Source organism: Taeniopygia guttata, chromosome 2 (assembly GCF_048771995.1).
Source record: "Taeniopygia guttata chromosome 2, bTaeGut7.mat, whole genome shotgun sequence".
Classification (NCBI taxonomy): Eukaryota; Metazoa; Chordata; class Aves; order Passeriformes; family Estrildidae; genus Taeniopygia; species Taeniopygia guttata.
In genome coordinates, this window is record NC_133026.1 from 29559714 (window position 1) to 29578965 (window position 19252).

At 39.1% G+C, this 19252-nt stretch overlaps 1 protein-coding gene across 2 annotated transcripts in view; it reads left to right on the plus strand.

Moving 5' to 3' along the window:
* The window catches only part of BZW2 (basic leucine zipper and W2 domains 2), a 56448-nt gene extending 38216 nt beyond the window's left edge, over positions 1-18232 (plus strand). For both annotated transcript variants that reach the window (XM_030264756.4, XM_072925565.1), the window contains 6 exons: positions 2769-2878; positions 4695-4865; positions 5246-5392; positions 9489-9627; positions 16026-16148; positions 17776-18232. In XM_030264756.4, the coding sequence (XP_030120616.4) occupies positions 2769-2878; positions 4695-4865; positions 5246-5392; positions 9489-9627; positions 16026-16148; positions 17776-17804 (719 nt within the window). In that variant the 3' untranslated portion in view covers positions 17805-18232. The remainder of the gene's footprint in view (positions 1-2768; positions 2879-4694; positions 4866-5245; positions 5393-9488; positions 9628-16025; positions 16149-17775) is intronic.
* Positions 18233-19252: the final 1020 nt, after the last annotated feature.

Genomic DNA, 19252 nt, shown 5'->3' on the forward strand with positions numbered 1-19252 from the left:
TATGAACTTACATTTGCATTATGAACTTATATTTCTAGGAGCCCTGAACTTTTGTCAGAGCTTACATATACTTTTAGTTCTTGGTTTATATTTATTAAAAATACATCCATGACAGCATTTGAGGAAAGATTTTTCAGTCAGTGTCCTGGGGTAGATATTTTATGCAAGAATAATTGAAGATGCAAAGATAGTTTAAAAATGGGGATCAAAGCAAAGCAAAACAAGTAGCTCATACATGAATAAACTCAAAGATTTCTTTGATTTACAAAAAACCAATGCTGTAGGCAGGTGAGGTTAAAATACATGAGGAAACAGGTGAGCTGAGGGACTTGTTGATCAGCATGGGTCTTGTAACATTGGCTAAGAAATGGCTGAAAGTGAGATAAGTGTAGATTGTGTGGACAGGAGATTTGTCAAGTTTGAGTGCAAATAGCTAATTTATTTTTAGATTACCTCATTTCAGTGTTGTTGCTACTTTTACTGTTTATATAGTTGGAAAACAAAATATTATTTCATGGATTGCTGACATACTTGGAGTAGAGACAGAGAAAGGTCTAGGTGGTGGTGGAATCTTGCCAGGGTTAAGTGTACCCTTCTTGTCCCCTGTGCTGGCAAAGTAATTCAAATGCAAAGAGCAGCTAATGGGGTTAGTCAGTAAAATAAATGACTGAAATTACTTTCTGCAAATAAGGGGGGAAAGAATGAAGCAAGCAAAAAGAGAAGAGCTGTTTAAAGGAAAAGAATGAAAGCACGTGTACAGAGTATAGGAACAGGCTAATGATAAATTTGGACTGTAAATGAGAAGTAAGTTTGAAAATATGTGGGTAGTGAAGCCCTACAACAACCTCCCCCTGTCATGGTGTAATCCCAGCCAGCAGTCAAGCCCCACACACAGCTGATCGCTCACTCCCACACCAGCGGGATCAAGGAGAGAATGGGAGGAGTAAAATCTGGAGAACTCATGGGTTGAGATAAAGACTGTTTAATGGGAAAAGCAAAAGTTGCACACACAGAAAGCAAAACAAGGAATTAGTTCATTGCTTCCCACAGACAGGTGTTCAGTCACCTCCAGGAGAGCAGGGTGCCATCACATGTAACAGGTACTTAGGAAGACTCTTAAAATGTTCCTCCCTTCTTGCTTCTTCTCCCCACTTCATATACCTAGCATGATGTCATATAGTCTGAAATATCCCTGTGGTTGTTGGGGTCATCTGTCCCAGCTGTGTCTCCTCCCAACTTCCTTGCCAGCATAGCAGTTGGAAAAGCAGAAAAGGCTCTTTGGCTCTTTGGAAGCCCTGGTCAGCAATAATAAAAACATATCTGTATTATCAAACCAGTGTTCAGCACAAATCCAAAATAAAGCCCCATACAGCCACTGTGAAAAAATTAACTCTACCCCAGCTGAAAACAGCACACTCTCTGATACTGGCATAAAACTTATTTTGTTTTGTTTTAAGCTAAAACTAGGAAAAATGGGTACGATATGATAATGATTGGTGACAGAGGCCATTACATTCAATTTTGGTATTGAGCACATAAGCGCATGATATGCTGAAGTGTGTTTGCAGTGGAAGTTATGCTTAAGTCACCTACTGGTTGACCAGGCTTTGTTAATCTTAGTTAGTCAGCTTGCAGCACTTAGGATTGCTGCATCATGTCCAACATGTAAAACAAGCCCAAAGAAGTATTTGCAGGCCTCTCTTGGCCTGGCATGGTGCATCCCTGATTCTGTACAGTATTTCTCTAAGGATCACGTCTTATGACTAAGCTCCTGAAATAAGCTTGCCAAAACTGCCATAAGTCAAGATGTGTAAAGTCTGTCAATGAACTTTAGAGTGGTCTGGGGACAGTCTCTTCAGTTCTTGTTTGGTGACTCATTTAGTCAAAGTGTCCTAGAAATAAAAATAATTAATACCTATCTATAAAGTAGCTAAGAGTGATGAAGCTCCTTCTCACCAATAGGTCCCATGTAGCTCTAAGAGCTTCTGTGCTATCGGGAGGTGAGACAGAAAACTACAGTACCCAGCTGTAGGATTGTGCTTTTCCTTATGCATTACCATTGTCACTGCCTTCAGTAGCCCTGATGCTGGTATGAGTGTAGTATGGAGAAGCATAACTGACCTACAGGCAACCTTCCTCAAGGATGAGCTCCATCTCCAAGACCTTTTCAGCTTCCTTCAGCTCCCTGCACTTGCAGTGGAGAATCTGGAGCAGTCGTGATGGTGGTGCAGCTCTAGGAAATAGGAGGTGTGGGCTTAAACTAGTGTTTGTGCCTGGTACAACTGGCTATTAAATACCTCCTAGGAGGAACAATCAGTCACCTTGAAGTTGCAAAGTTATTTAACCCTATTCCAGGATTTGCTAAAAAAACATTTGAATACATGTTTTTTTAGTTCTTGTTCTTGATTATCTTTTATTGCTTTGTGCCTTTGTTTCCTATCCATTTAATGCATAGTTTTTCCTCTTGCATTGTACTCAGTCTGTGAATTGGGAATGTAGGAAAAATAATTGCAAAGAAAATCTTTGAACAACTGAATGGAGATGGGCAATACCAAATGAAAAGATTTTCAAACAATCTAGCATAATTCAGAAAACTGATTTTGCATTAGAGGAAAATAGGCATTTCAGCTCTATGTGTTTGTTTCTATTGTCATAAATGTATTTTCATTCCACAGTCTTGTAACTTTTTTGTAACCTTGTACTTCCTATAGCCGGCTCTAATTTATGTTGAAAATTGCTGAAACATGTTTTGTGCTTTCCTCTAATAGGGATTGCAGCCTCTTTCGCTGTGAAGCTTTTTAAAGCATGGATGGCAGAGAAAGATGCCAATTCTGTTACCTCTGCTTTAAGAAAAGCCAACCTCGATAAGAGATTGCTAGTAAGTACAATATATTTTCAATAATCTTTATCTCTCCCAGGGAAAAGGAAGGAAATGAAATGCAGATGGCAGTTTGCTGTAAGCATGTTAACTCCCCCTCAGACTCTGTTAGCGTTTCTAAAATGTTTTGAAACACAGCAGTATTGTTATGGCTGTAGCACTGATACAGGTTCAGGAATATTAAGTATCACATGTTTTTACATTCTGTCTCTAGTTTTCCTGTAGTCAGATGCCTTCTGAAAGACTGTATATATGGGGTTTGGGAATTAAATAAATGGGGTTTTTTCCTAACCACTGCTAACAAAACATACCAGCAGATGGGCATGAGCAGCTCTATTTCTTTAAATATGTTTTCCTTTTGCAAATGGTACATAACATATAAGGAGTTAGATTTGAATGTAAGATTCTGAAGCAGCAGTGTTTAAATAGTATAGTAAACGAATAGTAAGCTAATGTTCTGCAGCAGTAGCCATCTAGGTAGCAAAAGTGGTCCTGCAGTGGTGGCAGCAGACCTAGGAGGTACAGTGCAGAAGGCTTTCAGCCTTAGGACTCAAAACCTGTAGCAAGATACAGGTTATGGGTTTGTAGCAAGATATTCAGAGAATATATGAATATGTAGCAATTTCATTTTTCCCCAGTGTCTTTCTGAAGATCGTTTGGGGTTTTTTTATCCTTCAGAAAGGTGGCTGCTGTGATAATGCACTCAAATACACATCCTGTGTAGCAGTGCCTGGAGACTCAGCAGTATTTCCTGTTTCTACCTCAATAATATATAATTAAGCAAGTATCTTTCAAAAGTAAGGATCGTCCCATGCCCCTCCAGCTCTTCAATTTGTACTTGATTTTAATTGTCCTAGTCCTAAATAATCTGTCATTAAGTGGGAAAGGGGCTAATTACACTGTTTATTGTGCAGGGAGGGCAGGGAAGAAAACTGCATCTTATTTTTATTTCAAGCTTGACTGGCTTAAACTTTCAGCTGTTGGCTCTCATTACTCTGCTCTATTAAACAACTGTAAAGTATCAGATGATATTGCCTAGCATAGATGCCTTCATGAAAGTTTCTTAATTTAATTAGTCAGTAAGTAAATAGATGGAAAGTCCCCAGCTTCTTTTTTTAAAAAAAGTGTTATCCATCCCACAGATCATTAAGACACCGAGAATGGATGGTAAGCAAATGCCATTGAATGCTTTCCAAGATGGGGCATTTGCTATAGTGATTTTTAAGAATAATTTTAACTTTTCTAAGTAGCTGGACTTCCATAAATTGCCAGTGCCTTTTAATTAGAAATGCTTGCAGGAGTTAATGTTAACAGTACATAGTGAATTTTGTGATTTTTGTTAAATGATTAGTGGTAGGTCAGGGTGCCTAGGCCACTTATGTTTTTTTGAATGTATTTTTCTTAAGAGATAAATGTGTGGATGCGCTGGGAGGGCATGATAAATATACTTTGCTTATGATGAATGGCTTTGCCATCTATTCCTTTGTACTTTCTCTACAAGACACTAGGAAACCGGAAAAAGTATGGTTACTCTTAGAACTGCTTTGAGCAACGTTTGGCTCATGGCTATTCCTAAGTACATGCACTTCACATGGAGTGAGTGTTAGCTTATTTGCATAACTGGACATCATTTTTTCCCTCCACTACAGTGAAACACTGCAATATGAATGAAGTGTTGACTTTTCAAGTGTGGATACAAGCAGTGTTTTAAGTGAAGTAACAGGTTATTCCCACAGTTCATTCTTAAGAAATGTTCTTTCCATTCTGTCAAGAGTCATAGTTGGTTATTTAACAGAGAGCATTCCTGTCTTTTTAGGAACTATTTCCGGCCAACCGGCAAAATGTGGACCATTTTGCCAAGTATTTTACTGAAGCAGGTCTGAAAGAACTCTCGGATTTCCTTAGAGTTCAGCAGTCACTGGGGACTCGTAAAGAACTTCAAAAAGAACTACAAGAACGTCTCTCTCAGGAATGCCCAATTAAGGAGGTAAACGTGTTTTTTTACAACTTTCTGTTTATATAATCATAATCAAAGACTTAAACCAACATTAGGTAGAGAAGATCAGATTTCCTCTGTTTTTCTTTAAACTATTTTAATTTATTCATGTGTTCACTCTGTGCTTAAAACTAAAGCAACCAAATATTCTCTGTATTTCCAGGTGTAGTTTTCTTCATTTTCCTTCATTTATCCTTGAGAATGTATTTCCTTTAACTGCATTAACTGTTAGGTGGGAGGGGTGGGTCAAAATCTTGTTCCAATTTTGTTTCTTAATACTTCTACACCATGATGTTGTAAATGAGTACAAGTGTTTGGAAAGTCGGCATCATTTCTGGTTCATTGGAAATGTCCCTTATTTCCTTCTTCAGGTAGTGCTTTATGTAAAAGAGGAAATGAAAAGAAATGAGCTGCCAGAGCCAGCAGTGATTGGTCTCCTTTGGACCTGTGTCATGAATGCTGTGGAATGGAACAAGAAAGAGGAGCTGGTTGCAGAGCAGGCACTCAAACATCTAAAGGTGCGTGCATGGGTGAAGAGGAGAAGAAAGCTGTGAATTCACAGAATACATTCTTTGGCTGACAAGTTTTTACCTGTTTAAATCCAGGAGATTTAGATTTTTGAAGGCTGATGCTGAGCATACCAAGTGTTGTGTATAGTCTGACTTCTGTCAAATGGATGCAAAACTGAGGTAGTTCAGATCACTGAGTGCTCTGAGTCCCAAAGTACCAGGGCAAGCCAAGGTGGTCACAGCGTGAGCATCTCTTCCTTGTGCTTTCCCAGGGTGCCAGGTCCCTGAGAGGGTTCTTGCACTGCGGCAGGGCTAAGGGGCTGCTGGGACTCAGCCTGCTCAGACCTGACTAGTAAACCTGACTAGTAAGCCTGCAAGAACTGCCTTTGCAATGTCTTTGCCAGAAGCAAAGACATTTTGGGAGCATGGTGAGTGCAGCATCTGTGCTGGCTGTGCAGAAGGTTGGATAGATCCATGCAGGAATGCCAAGGCCAGATTCTGTGAATTGGTTGTTGCCAGCGTTGGCTGTGGTAGCTGGATACTCAGTGACTTGTCAAGTGATAAGCCAGGAGCTGGCTTGGGACTGTGTGTATGTACAGTGTGGTTACTCTCTGATCCAGCTACTGTCCTTGAGGATGAGGGAACAGAATACATAGAAAGACAGGCTGCAATATTGCAGTACCACCACTGCATGTTGGTACAAAAACTCTAAGGACCTGGGATAGAAAAGAAACACCAAACCAATGCAGAAGCATCAATCACTGCCATCATTGGTATTCTTCATCTAAGTCTGAAGTAATTGTGTAGTGCAAGACACTGGATCTGAGAGCAGAAGCTTTTCAGCAGACTTAGTCTTTTAAGCAGGTAATCTATGACCAGGAGAATACTCCCTCATAGCCAGGGCTTCAGAGGTTTGCCTTGAAACAGAAGCAATCTGGGATTTATTCTTTATGGTAAAATAGATCTTTATTCATATTGGATGTCTCTCCATACTTGGGTGTTCCCATGTTGGTTTAGCTGCTACTGCTGTCCTTTTGTCTGAATTTGGTTTCCCAGTCAGTAATCCTAGAAATCCAGTTGCTTGGGATATTGTGTAGTCTTTGATGGTAAGAATGAATGCCTTCAAGTTTTCTCAAGTGGCTCAAATATCAGGAGAAAGACAAGATAGTTTCCAGAAGGAGGAGAGACATTGTTTTTCTTGTTCTTCTGATGTAAAATTTTATTATCTCTCTTTGAGTTGTAGCAAAATATCCATTGAGATTTATTGTCTAGTAGTGCAGGGCAAATTAACAAACACTTTCTGGAATATTTGAACTCTGGGAAAAGAGAAACATAGCTGGCTTTATACAAATCCTGTTAGCTGGGTGTTTAGTCCTATGCATCACCCCAACGAATTAGGTAAGGCATCTTGCCTATATAAGATAGGTATCTTTCTAGGTACATGCACTTTGTAAAAACGGGAAAATTTGTATGGAGTATTTACTATTTGCAGTCAGGGGTAAGATTTTAATAGAAGCAATAGAAATAGAAACTGAGACTTTGATAGCTGCTTCTTTACAGTTCAGTCTTCGAAAATGAAACAGCATTTTTCACATCCTTCCTTTTAGGATAGGTGGAGACAGACCTTGGATCCTTCTCTTAGGGCTCTCAGCTACCTCAATGTATGAGCCAGCTCCAGAAAGTGTATTAACAGTATTAGGGATGATACAGAGCTCAGCTCTGTTCCCTCGTGTGTGTCAATGTCCCAGAAAACGGGGAGTTGCTTTGACCTGGTGCTGTGATCAGGATGTGTATGAACACATACTTGATGTGTGACATGTCAGATGGTGGGATTTATTCTTGTCTGGTTCTATTCTTGTGTGACAGGTAACTTTCACAAAGCACCTGAGCTTTGACATCTGTCTCTAACTAGTCTCTAACTTAACCAGATTCTGTCAGTTGTACACAAGACACCCCTGAAAAGATGGGTCAGAACACAGTATTGACCTGGTTCACAGACCTTAAAAAGCCTTGCTAGATGGGTGGCTACCTAATAGCAGGGTTGAGGTGGCCAGCCATGAACCAGCATACTTGGGCAGTGCAGTTAAGTCATGTGTGCAGTCCATATGTCAGGACCAGCAGGAGCTGACCTCAGGAGGAGACAGGACAAGCTGTTCAACCCTGGATCTCACAGAATAAGCTCCTCATTGTCCCAGTAACCTCGCTGTGACACCTCCAGTGCTGAGATGTTCTCCATGGGTGAGGAGAATCTTCCAGACAATTTTCACTGGAGGCAAGCTTCTGGTGAGCTTCACAGCAGTGTGGGTACTGACCCCCTGCTCCCTAACATGATGCAAATGGAAAATAATGCCACTTGCTCAGCCCGCAATGAGGTTCCTTAGTCATTTGTGAGACTCATAACTGTGAGCCTTTACCAGCTGAGAAGTGAGGGAGGAATGTGAAGGGGATAAAGTCAGATGTGGCAAAATGAAGACAATTAACTTCCAAACTGAAAACATAGGATTTTTATTAGAAGTTAATAATCTTTATAGAAAGCAACACTTCACAAACATGTAAATGGGGGTGAGTTCTGCTGTGGGTATTAAATAAACCAACTGCACTGTATATTGCCCTGCCTTCCTACAATTTGCCTAAATACCAGCTCAATGCTGCAAGGGCTAAAAGAGGGAAAAGAGCTACTCACAGCCTAAACAAGTTTTTCAGAGCTCTTACCAAGCACTGATGTTGTTTCTAAAGATGTGGCTATACCTGCCCAGAGTGGAAAAATTTGGCCTCTGGTGTTACCTATATCTAGCCATTTTAAGGGGGTTTCTTCCAAAAGTACTAAATACTGCTGGCCTGCTGAGCTGCTTGTTGCCATTGTGATTTCATGCTCTCTTAAATAGCTGATAATTATTGCAAAACACGTTTTGGAACAGCCTTTTAATTTTCAGTTGATTCTCATGTGTTTTAATAATTATTTCCATGGACCATATTGGGTAAAACCCTCAGGATTTGCTCTTTGTGGAGAGGTGCTGGAATGTACTTTTAAACGTGCCCATCAGTGCTGTGTGTGATGGGTGGTTTGTCACCTGACTAAGACCAGCAGTAGCCGTGGTCACTCAGACCACAACTGTGTGATATCAGGTCATTGCCATCCATCTGGAGAATGCTGAACTGAGGTTACTGAAAATTTGGAAGAAAGGCTGAGCTGATTAGTGCAAGAGCACATGAAATAGTAATATACAATGTATATTTGGCTAGGGTCCCTGAAGAGCAAAGGTAATTTAACTTCATCTCTGAAAAATGCTCTTAATATTATCTTAATTTTTAGATTGTCATCCTAGCTGAATTCATCAGAGGCTAAGATGACAGAAAATTGGAGAGATATGGATCTAAACACTAGCTTTTAAGGAAAAATATGGTCCTTCAGTGTAATTTTTAGTTTTAAGATCTGAAATAAGGGGAGTAAATTGCATAACAAATATGTTTTTGCTCTTTTTTTATATTAATAAATGCCAGGAAAAGACTGTGAAATGTACCACTACTGTCTTGTCAGAGTGACATTAGCAGTTAATACTGTGCTTGGAAAATGTTGCTGTTTACCAAAGGCTGTCATGGTATTCTTGATTGTGGTAATGAGAAAAAATAAGGACAGTTGATCACAGTTAATTTGGAAAAATTTACTTTATTTAAGTTTCCTGGGACTTCTGAAACCCCTGTGAAACTAGATACTTTTTTTCATGTATTTCATCTTGAGATGTCTTATGTTATGAACATCTGTAAAGCATCACTTCTGAATGAACAGAATGCTGCATTGTGAAATGTAAGAAGTAATGCCAGATTGTCGGCTTTATAAATTGATTTTACAGAATTTAGTAACTAAGTGGTACTGAATTTTAGCTTTAAGCATGCAGGACATGCTACAAAAAATCATGGATATTTGTGTCTATGCATTGTATAGACACAAATAAATACATTATCTTTTAGAAGATGCAGTGTGCAAGTAAATCTAAGGTTTCAGTGAAACATTTTCAGGGATGAAATTCATTATATTTATTCTAAAAAAGTTTATCTTTTAAGTATACTGACATGCATTTTATTTTTTACCCTATCTTCCTTTCAGCAATATGCCCCCCTACTTGCTGTGTTCAGCACTCAAGGCCAGTCAGAGTTGATCCTACTCCAGAAGGTGCAGGAGTACTGTTATGACAACATCCACTTCATGAAAGCCTTTCAGAAGATAGTCGTACTCTTTTATAAAGGTAAAAGTGTATAATCCACTGTTGTATTCTGTGCTTGGTTTCTCAGTGTCAGCCACTCTCCTATGATGTTTAACCAAGTAGTGCATATGAGAAGGCTGTGTTGGTTGAACTCTGGACTATTTTGTGCTTTGAGAGTTCAAAGGAGTGTGTGGCAGCAGGAAAAGCCAAAACAAGGCCTTGTCTCCCAAACTTTGTTGGTTTCATCCCATTCAAGAAGTGTGAGCAGGATTAAGCGCTGTCCAGTCATTTCAAGTGCAGTTTAGCCCTTGTATAAAATCAGTTCTAGGAAGACATTTTTATAAATTTCTGGCAGATTTCAACAGTAGATCAGAGCTTGCTTTTAAGAAACCGTGAGAGTGAAAATCCTCTTAGCAGGAGGATTTTGCAGGAGTTTGGAGTTGGAGGTTTTTTTACTCACTCCTTACCAGAAGAAGCTTTTCTTATTCTTCTTTTCCTGCCAGTTTTTTGCAGGTGCTATAGTTTTGATGGATTTCATTTTTATTGTGAAATTGACTTCTTCACAAGTTTATTCTTATCAGGTTGTCATAGAGACTAATGGTCTTGCATCGTGTGTGATGGGTGGGTGCCAAACAGTTTGTTCTGACGTTCTTGCTATAAATAGTTGGAGGAGAAAAACCAGCAGGAGTAGAAACCTAATATTGATCTTTGTCCCCCCGTCTTGAGTCCAGGTACATGTTCAAGGCAAATGAGTTCCAACTGTTACAATAATTTCATGGTTTCAGAAGGCAGAAGGAAGTGAGTCATGTGGATTTATTTCTATCCTTTCAATATAGTGTGGCCTCAATGATAAATGAAAAAGCAATTTTTCATTCACCTTGTCCTTCTGCCCTAAAATTCTACAATTTGTATTAATGACCGTAGAACAACTTGAACCTGCAAGCTGCAGCAATCGCTTTATTCAATTTTCTTTGGAAAAGAACATTTGCTTCGGACATGGTGAATGAGAGGCATAATTGCTGTGCACTCAGAGCATAACTGATGGTCAAGCCAGAAATAGTCTTGTGTAGGATTGCTTTCAGAATTTTTGTAGATTCATTACTATGTTAACCTGCAAGAGCAGTCCTGAAATTCCAAAGCATTCTAAAATCAAAAAGAAAATAAATTACTGAATTGCATATTAAACTTAATATGCTTGAAAAACCTAGTTCCCTTCTATTCTGCTCACCCTACGTGTTCTTGTTCTGACTCGGGAGATTACTTGGGCAGGCTTGTTTGGAGAGCTGAGAAGACTTCAGCCTCAGCACTACAGGTGCCACAATACTGTTTAGTATTCACATGATGTCTAGAGGAGTGTTTGGAGCTACCGTATGGTTTGTCCAATATGTGCTGCTCCTGTATTCCTGCGTGGAATATCTGGGGCAGGCGTGCTGCAGCTCCAGCCTATGCCACCTGATGCAGTCATGCAGCAGCACAGCTGCCAGCCCTTCCTGGCCCTGTTTAGGCTGAAGCTGGATCTGCCCTGTTTGACAGACCTCCTGCCTGGGGGCAACTGTTTGCCTGAGCTTGCAGCCACTGCCATAGGGCCCTTCTAGGTACTGGATGCAGGGAGCATCAGCTCCGTCTGGTTTTGGCAGCTTTGGAGTTAAACAGTGTCTGTTAGGTCCACATGCTACTTTGTCAACCAGAACCAGGGGAGATTCTGGGAACACTAGGCCTTCAATTCCTGTTTCTTCTACATGACTCTTAGTGAGCTTTAGTGGCTCATGGTGTGGTTTGTGCAGTGTCATGCTTCCTGCCTTATCTTTGTTTCACTGCTGGTAGATTTCACCCTCTCCTTCTCCCCAGTTCATATCTATCCACTAAAAACAAGCCATCAAGTCTTTTTAGAGACATACGCTTTATTTAGGTAACTTCCCAATGACAGTTTATCTTCTAATAGCCGAGGAAAAAGGCCTTCTAAAGCTGTTACTGACTGTGTCAGTGGTGAGGGAGCAGCAGACACCCCTGTTCCCCTTTCTGTTGTTTTGGAGTGTAACATACACTTAACATGCACAACCTGTGGAGAGGTTTCAGGGTCCCTAATGAACTTAATCTAGTGACAAATAAAGGTATCTGAGTATCTGTGAATGGGCAGCTAAAAATGCAGCTTTGTGCCAGCATGAATGTGGACGGTTTGTTGCTTGTTACTCATTATGAGGGAGTGCTTCCTGGGCATAAAAATAGTCAGCAGTGATGATAGGCACCTAATGCCAGTCACGCTTTGACTAATTTAGTTTTATGACTACTCTTATCAGGATGTCCAACATCTTGCTTCTCAATGCTTTCCATATTTCCACCATGAAATAGCCCGTGGAATACTTTCCTGTGAATGACCTGGAAATACCTAAACATGTTGACAGCTGGGGCTCATTAGCACCTAGGAGATCTTGAAAGTCTGTGGTGTTTATTTTTTTATTTATTATTCCATCTCTAAACAAGGAGCATCCATTTTTTCCCCGACATAAACCCAAGCCCTGTTTTCCTTTATGTAGCGGGAGCTTCTTACTGACTTGTAGGTATAATTTGCAAAAACAGTTCTGTAATTGGTTAAAGCTTGTTAACATTATTGTTATTACTACTCTACCCTTGGGTTCCTGAGACAGTATAGAGAAAAATAAGTTGTCCAGTTCTATACTGATCCCCAGCTATGATGTTGCTTCTCTGGTTTTCACCTTAAGCCAGTACAATTGTTTATCAGACAGCTGCATTTTGACTAAGATCTAAAAACCAATTGCAGAATAGGAATTGCTGAATTCTGAGTGGCACTCAGTAAGTTTGCTGGCTTCCTTGCTTGCATTGTAAGATGTATGTTGTTTGCTAGTTCCTTCTGTGTTGCAGTGTGTCCCTTAACTGTTGGTAAAATGAGCACTGTTGTTGTTGGAATACATGCTATATATCACATTCAGCTGTTGATCCCTTTCTTTTATTTTGTGTATATCCTTGAAATTTCAAATGTGAAATCTTGACACTGTTGAAATTAATGATTGTTCCTTTCATGAGGATCAGAATTTCACCCTTTGAATGGCAAACACAAAGCCTCTGTGTACTTTTTCATTAGAATTCAAGACAACATTTACAAAATACAAGAATAACTGATTGCAAGTACATGTGAAGTAGGACTGGTTTGAGGCATAATTAAGCCTCAGAGATACTCTTTTGCAGTACAAAGATACAGCAACCAAATGATGCAGACTGAGAGATTCTCAGACTCTGCAGGGAACACTTAGAAGAAAGGAATCTTCAAGTTTCACTTCATACAGAGGTTTTGTTTTTTGATGGATCACAATTATCTTTAAATGTCTTCATTATTCAAGTACTTTTTGTGGTACTTGATGCAAAATTTTCCTGGGAAAAACCCAAAACAAACCAGAAAGGCCTTAACTGTAGTGTGGGTGACATTCTTTGCATTGAAAGAACCCCTGAAGGCTCTGTTCTCCCAGCTGAGTTAGCTGCAATGGAGTTGAATTTTGCAGATTGATTGACTGTGTTGGCAGCTGCCAGGGTGTGCTTTTCCCTTCATTGCCCATGGCTATGTGGTTTGAGTTAAAAGCAGAAATTCATTTGAACTGGGTGATTGAGTGCAAAGCTGAGACCTGAACTTCAAGTAACTTTCCAATTAACCATGAAGAAAAGAGACTGGGCTGTTCATTCTCTCTGCTCTGCAGCTTCTCCCTTTCATGAGGGACGTCCCTGGAGGCTCTGGTTGGGGGTGGTTTGAGTGGCAGTTGGCTGCACCTGCAGGAAAAGCAGCTCTCTGGGGCTGACATCACCTGGGACTGCAGTGAAAATTATGTGCACACGCCCACAAACTGCAGTGCTCAGCTTCAGCCATTAAAATATATCTATAATCAACTTTGATGAGGAACAACTATATATATACAAAATGAGTCATTCCCTTCCGCCTCCTTCATTTTCCCTTCCTCCTCCTTCCATTTTCCCTTTCCACTGCTTTGAAGCAACTTAAGAGGTTGATTACCTGCACCCTGTCCTGCATGATTGTTGAATTGAGCATCTTTGTGCAGGCGGGAGAATGCCATCCCTTATGAGCACTGGAGGCATGAATGTATTACACATAATATTTCTTAGAAATTAAAGGAGCATTGCAGTTGTCCTTTTTGTAGTTCAGGGCATGTTCTTCTCTGTTAGGGTAGGAGGTTGCCATGGAATTAAATACAGGCAAATTTTCCATCTTCCACACTTGTGAATGTTTTAATCTTTGAGACACACAGTGAGATTTCATGCTGCTTATATCACATTGGGGTTTTGGGAAGGGAGGGAAAAATTGCAGTTTCCCCTTTGGCAACAAAACTATTGCACTTACAGGCTTCAAATTAAAAAAAAAAAAAAACCAAAAAAAAACCCAGACTTGAATCCTATTACTTTTGAACTGAGCTATGTGCCTACCTGAAGGTGCTTCCTTGTACAGTATCATAATGTGACCTGTCATGCAGCAATGGGCTTCAGCACTTCTATACAGCAGCTTCATACTTGTGAATGCCCACAGTGCCCCAGAGCTTGAGCTCGAGACAAGGTTGCTCTACTTGGGTTTTTTTGGTTGTTGGATTTTTTTTTTTCTGAAATCTCTCCTGATTTTCTTTGGCTGTCCTGTGTGTCATACCCTGAGTAATTTTGCAGATGTAGTTGTGTGAACTTCAGGACTCTGAGGTAAATGTAATGTTTTCACATGCAGTTTAATGTAAAACTGCAGGTTCATGAGTCCATGTGAAATATTCTCAGGTTTGCTAAATTAAAATCCAGATTCATTAAATACTGTAATGCCTTTGAGCTGCTACTAAGGACTACCAGAAGTATTTAATGCAACATGTTCAAAACCTCTTTCTTGTCTCCAGCATTTCTGTAACATTGGAAAAGAAGTTCATTGTGGCAGGTTGTGATTTCAGGAGGATGGTGGAATTTTTTAGTCCCTCTTGTAGATTCACTAAACAAAATTTATATGTATGCAAAAAAGTGTAGAGCTGGTTCAGTCCCTGTTTTGCCTGCATTTTCTCAGCATTACTGTCAGCTGCAGTAAACTGCAGAATAGATTTTATTTTGGAAACGTGCCTGAGAGACAAGGTAATTTCCAGTCACACACACTTATTAAATTCCTAATTTTCAAGGAGATTTCATGTTCAGTTACTGTTGAATGTTGTGAAATAGTTTTGATTAAGTTCAAACGTTTCCCTGGTTGCTTCCATCTGTTTATTATTCAACAGCATATGTGAAATGTGTCTCCTCAGTCTCGTTTGATCAGATGCTTTGGGGTTTTAGTGTCATTTATTTCAGTTTGTCTTCTTCCCTTCCCTGCCACATCTGTTTTAACTTTAGGCTGAAGCAGAAGGTGATGGTCAGGGTTGGTGCCTTGGCAAGCAAACACCCAGTGGGTGGGACAGCACCAAGAAGCTCAGGGAAGCAGTGAAGTACATAAATGGGTTGATCTTGAGCAGGGAGGGGAGTTTGTTCAAAGACAAAAGGAATGGAAATTTTAATTAGGTGTAGAAAGCTGTCTTTAGTCTTTTTATAGAACAAATACAGTTTGATTTTTTTGTTGTTGATGTTGTTGTTTGTTCTTGCCTCTTGTATTACATAACTGCCAAAATGCCATTGTGGATCCCAGATTTTGCCTCTACAGCCATCAGTTTCTGAGATACTTGGCTTGGCTGGATCACAAGAGCTTTGTCCCGGGGCTAGAGGTCTGTTGCTAGACCTAAATTTGCATATGTTGGTAACAATAAGTGTCCTTGCTATTTATTAGTATTTTTTAATTCTGAATTGTACTCTGCCTCACATGTCCTCACTGACAGCTATTTTGTTCCTGATGCTTGACATAAAAATGTCAGCTGTGCTGTCCCTCCAAGCCAATCTCTTAATATGGGTGGTCTGAATAGTGACCTTAAAACTTATTAGCTAAAAACAATGTAAGACCTTTAGGGGAAAATTATTACAAAAAATCAATGCTGGCTGTCTCTTTAAGTGTTCAGTCAAGAGGTATCTGCTACTTCAGACTTCTAGAACCATGCACAGTTCTGTGATAAAACAGCAAGAAAAAGCATGGTAATTCTTACTGTGGTAATTTCCAAGATGTGCAGGCTGACTATTACAATTTTCTCTATCCAGCAATCTTATGTAGTATATTTAAAACATATGAAAAAGAACTCTTCTTGACAGAAGCACAATATTTGATACTTTATTTTAAGCCTGATAGATTACATCTGGAACCCATTATATGCATCAAATATTCTGTATTTGTAGCCTAATATAGATCATCCAAAGCTTGTTCCACTGCAATCATATTAACTGTATGCTGCCTTTAAAAAAAATCTTTCTCCTCTCATGTTTGAAATCTGCTAATCTCTAAAAAATACTTTTTTTTTTACAAACACTGATCTGTATTTCAGCTGATGTTCTGAGTGAAGAAGCTATTCTCAAGTGGTATAAAGAAGCACATGTTGCTAAAGGCAAAAGTGTTTTTCTTGACCAGATGAAGAAATTTGTGGAGTGGCTGCAAAATGCTGAAGAAGGTATGGGTTTGTTTGAAGAACTATGGTAGTCTCGTTGCAAAACAATATTTTTTTTTCCACATTTTAGTTGTACCAGGATATGAAGTATTCCGGACTCAAAATACAAAACAGCAGGCATGGCCACTTTGGTTGTTTCCAGGCATACCTAAGCCTAACAAGACTTTCTGCTTTTTTAGTGATTATGGTGTCCCTATAAAATGAAATCCTTTATTCATTGGGTACCACTTGTCTATAGACAAACTCTTTTAGCTTCTGCAGGGAGGAACTCTGCACTGATGACAGTGTCAAGTACCTTGGTGCTAACACCTGCAGCCAAACAGTTTTCTGTCTCAGTGCCTTTTTTGCTGTTGTCATGTTTAATGGCACAGAGCATGAACTTGCCTGCACCCTGGCTCTTGAAACTGGCTTTAGCTGAATGGTCAGGTTAACATTATGTGATCTGTATTTGCTGCTTTAAAGTGGTTATTTAGAAGAGGAGCTAGTTTCCTTAGTCCCTAACTTGGTTTCCCTCAGGTTCTTGATAGGAAAATACTTCTACTAAATAAGTTACTTTTTTTGCATGGAAAAAGAATTCCCCATCAGTTGGGAAGATAAATCCATGTGCAATAGATATGGATAGAATTATTAGGGTTCACTTGCATTCCATTTAATGTAATTAACTTTATAAACTTGGAGGGAATATGTACTAGAAACAGATAAAACTTAGCAGCAATTCACATGTTTAGGTAGCAGTATAAAAATGGCAGGTGCTTTCACACTTAGATTTTGGATGGGCAAGCTTGGTCTAATTAAGCTTTTTAAAAAAAATGTCTGCTTGTATGCCTTGGCTGCTCTTTATTTTTACCCTTTCCTGCATGTCCTCTCTGCCAGATGTCCTTCATTACAAAGTCCAGTACAAACGGAGACAAAATGTTTCTGTAAAAACATGCAGACCATGTTTGCCCTCAGAAATCTGATCTATGGTGTAATATTTGTTGGCAGTCAGCCCTTTCCTGTCAGGTGAGCACAGAAATACAAGATGATGAAAAGTAACTTTAGATTACAAAACCAGCATGTGTATTCCTGTTTCTAGGGTACTTCTACTTCTTCTATTACTAAATGAACTTTATCTTATGCTATAAAAATCATTTAAAAATTTGGTTTGTACATGTTTCATACCTCATGTAGGGTAACAACACTTAGCCTTTCTAGATAGGCTGGGCAGTGATGCTGACTGATATTTGCAAAGCAAATAGTTTTAAGGGTGCTTCCTGGATGAGTGTGGTACAGTCTACTCATGGAGATTAGAAGAGTGAGCAAATATTGCTGATCCTTTACTAAACTCAGCTCCAGTATATATTGTGGCTCTGTAAATGAGGACCAGAATCATTCATAGCAACATGGTGAAAATTTTAGTGACAGATCTGTAAATGAAAAGCTCCACCATAGAGGAGTAAACCTTCATCTCCTGAAGTTGTGTGTTTCCTTCTCATTAACTCTGTTTGATCTGCCAACCTTTCCTAGGAAGTACTAGGTATGGTGAAAATTTTCATTTTTGTTTTGGAAGGATATCGTTATTTTTATATAATTACTCACATCAGTGTCATTGTGCAACCTTCATGAAGTGTTTCACTCTCTTCTCTTCCAGAGTCGGAGTCCGAAGGGGAGGAGAACTGAGGTGGTTCCACAAAGCACAGTCTCAATCTAGGTTAATGCCAAAAGCACTTGGGAATGCAGTACTGTTCAAGCAAAGAGGCTTTACTTCAGTGTCATACAGAAAACTATAGACTAGACTTTCCTTTTGTTTAGAAGAATAAAGTTTTTTAATGGAGCCCTGAGGCATTAGATGCTTTACTTGGGACTCTACCTCTGGCTCAGTGTACACTAACTTAGGCAAAGACATTCAGCAAGGAGCCATATAGAAAAAATGAAACTAAATACTTATGGACTCCTTTTTATTAACGGTCTTTTTCAGGTACTATGGTATATGAACACTCCAATTTCTGTTTATAGAACTGTTTGGTCTGTGTTTGTAGCTCAATATTGGCTTGTGTATGTGATTTGACACCACCACATTTTTTTGAATAAATGGCTTTTGTATCTTATTTTTGTGGTATTAGTGTGTATGTAAAGTTCTGACTTGCCAAAGTTTTTATGATTCTTCAAGTAAAAATTACACTAGAATGCCAACAGACCATTTTCATACTTCCCCAAAAAACTCAGCAGCTGTAGTTAACTGGTGGAGGGATCACTGCCAAATTTTTATTCCCATCCTTACGTACAACTTTGGACAAATTAACCATATTCCATAGCAAATATTGATTCATCCTGTTCCTTAATTTAAAGAAGATGTACAAGAATAAATCTGTGGAGTCCCAGTTTTGCAGGTACAGTTTATGCAAATGATATATAGAATAATATGTTTGGCTCAGTTCAAACTAGACTCAGTTATTGGTGATTGCTGAATTTAGAGAAGTTGACTCATTTTAGAAGAATTAGTTTCAAAACATGCATGACTAGAAGTCATTACATGGGAAATCTGAAATTTATTTACATCAGGTTTAGAAAAGCTAGGGTTGTATCCTTACAAAGGGAAAACATAACAGGTCATAATCAATTAATGAAATGTTGTATTTTGTCAGTAAGGTAACAGATAGTACAGATTTCTCTGAGGGAAAGTCAACACTTCATATAAACCACAGATGATTCTCAGTATGTATCTAGTTTTACTGTAAACAGAAGTTATCAGGTGGAAATCAAGTGCTGTTGAGTGCCAGCTTTCCATCTAGTACAGCATTTATTTTCCTAACAGGTATCAATCTTTGGAAGGGGAAATATGTCATGGTGATGTTTCCAGTAAATTTGAGAAGACCAGAACCAGTCATATTAAGCAGAACTGATGAATTAGCTGCATATTTTCCATTTTGGTTCTTGTTACTACAGAAAATAAATTTGCTGGGCATGAAAACACATGCACAAAACTCTGCAGCTGTGACGTGGTAGTACTGAGTCATCGATATGCAGCCACTATTGCTAAAAACATCTTAAATTCAAAACTGCTGTTTCCTGAAGTATTAATGAATATTTAGTTTGTTGTATGTAAAACAAATTTTGTGTATAATTTT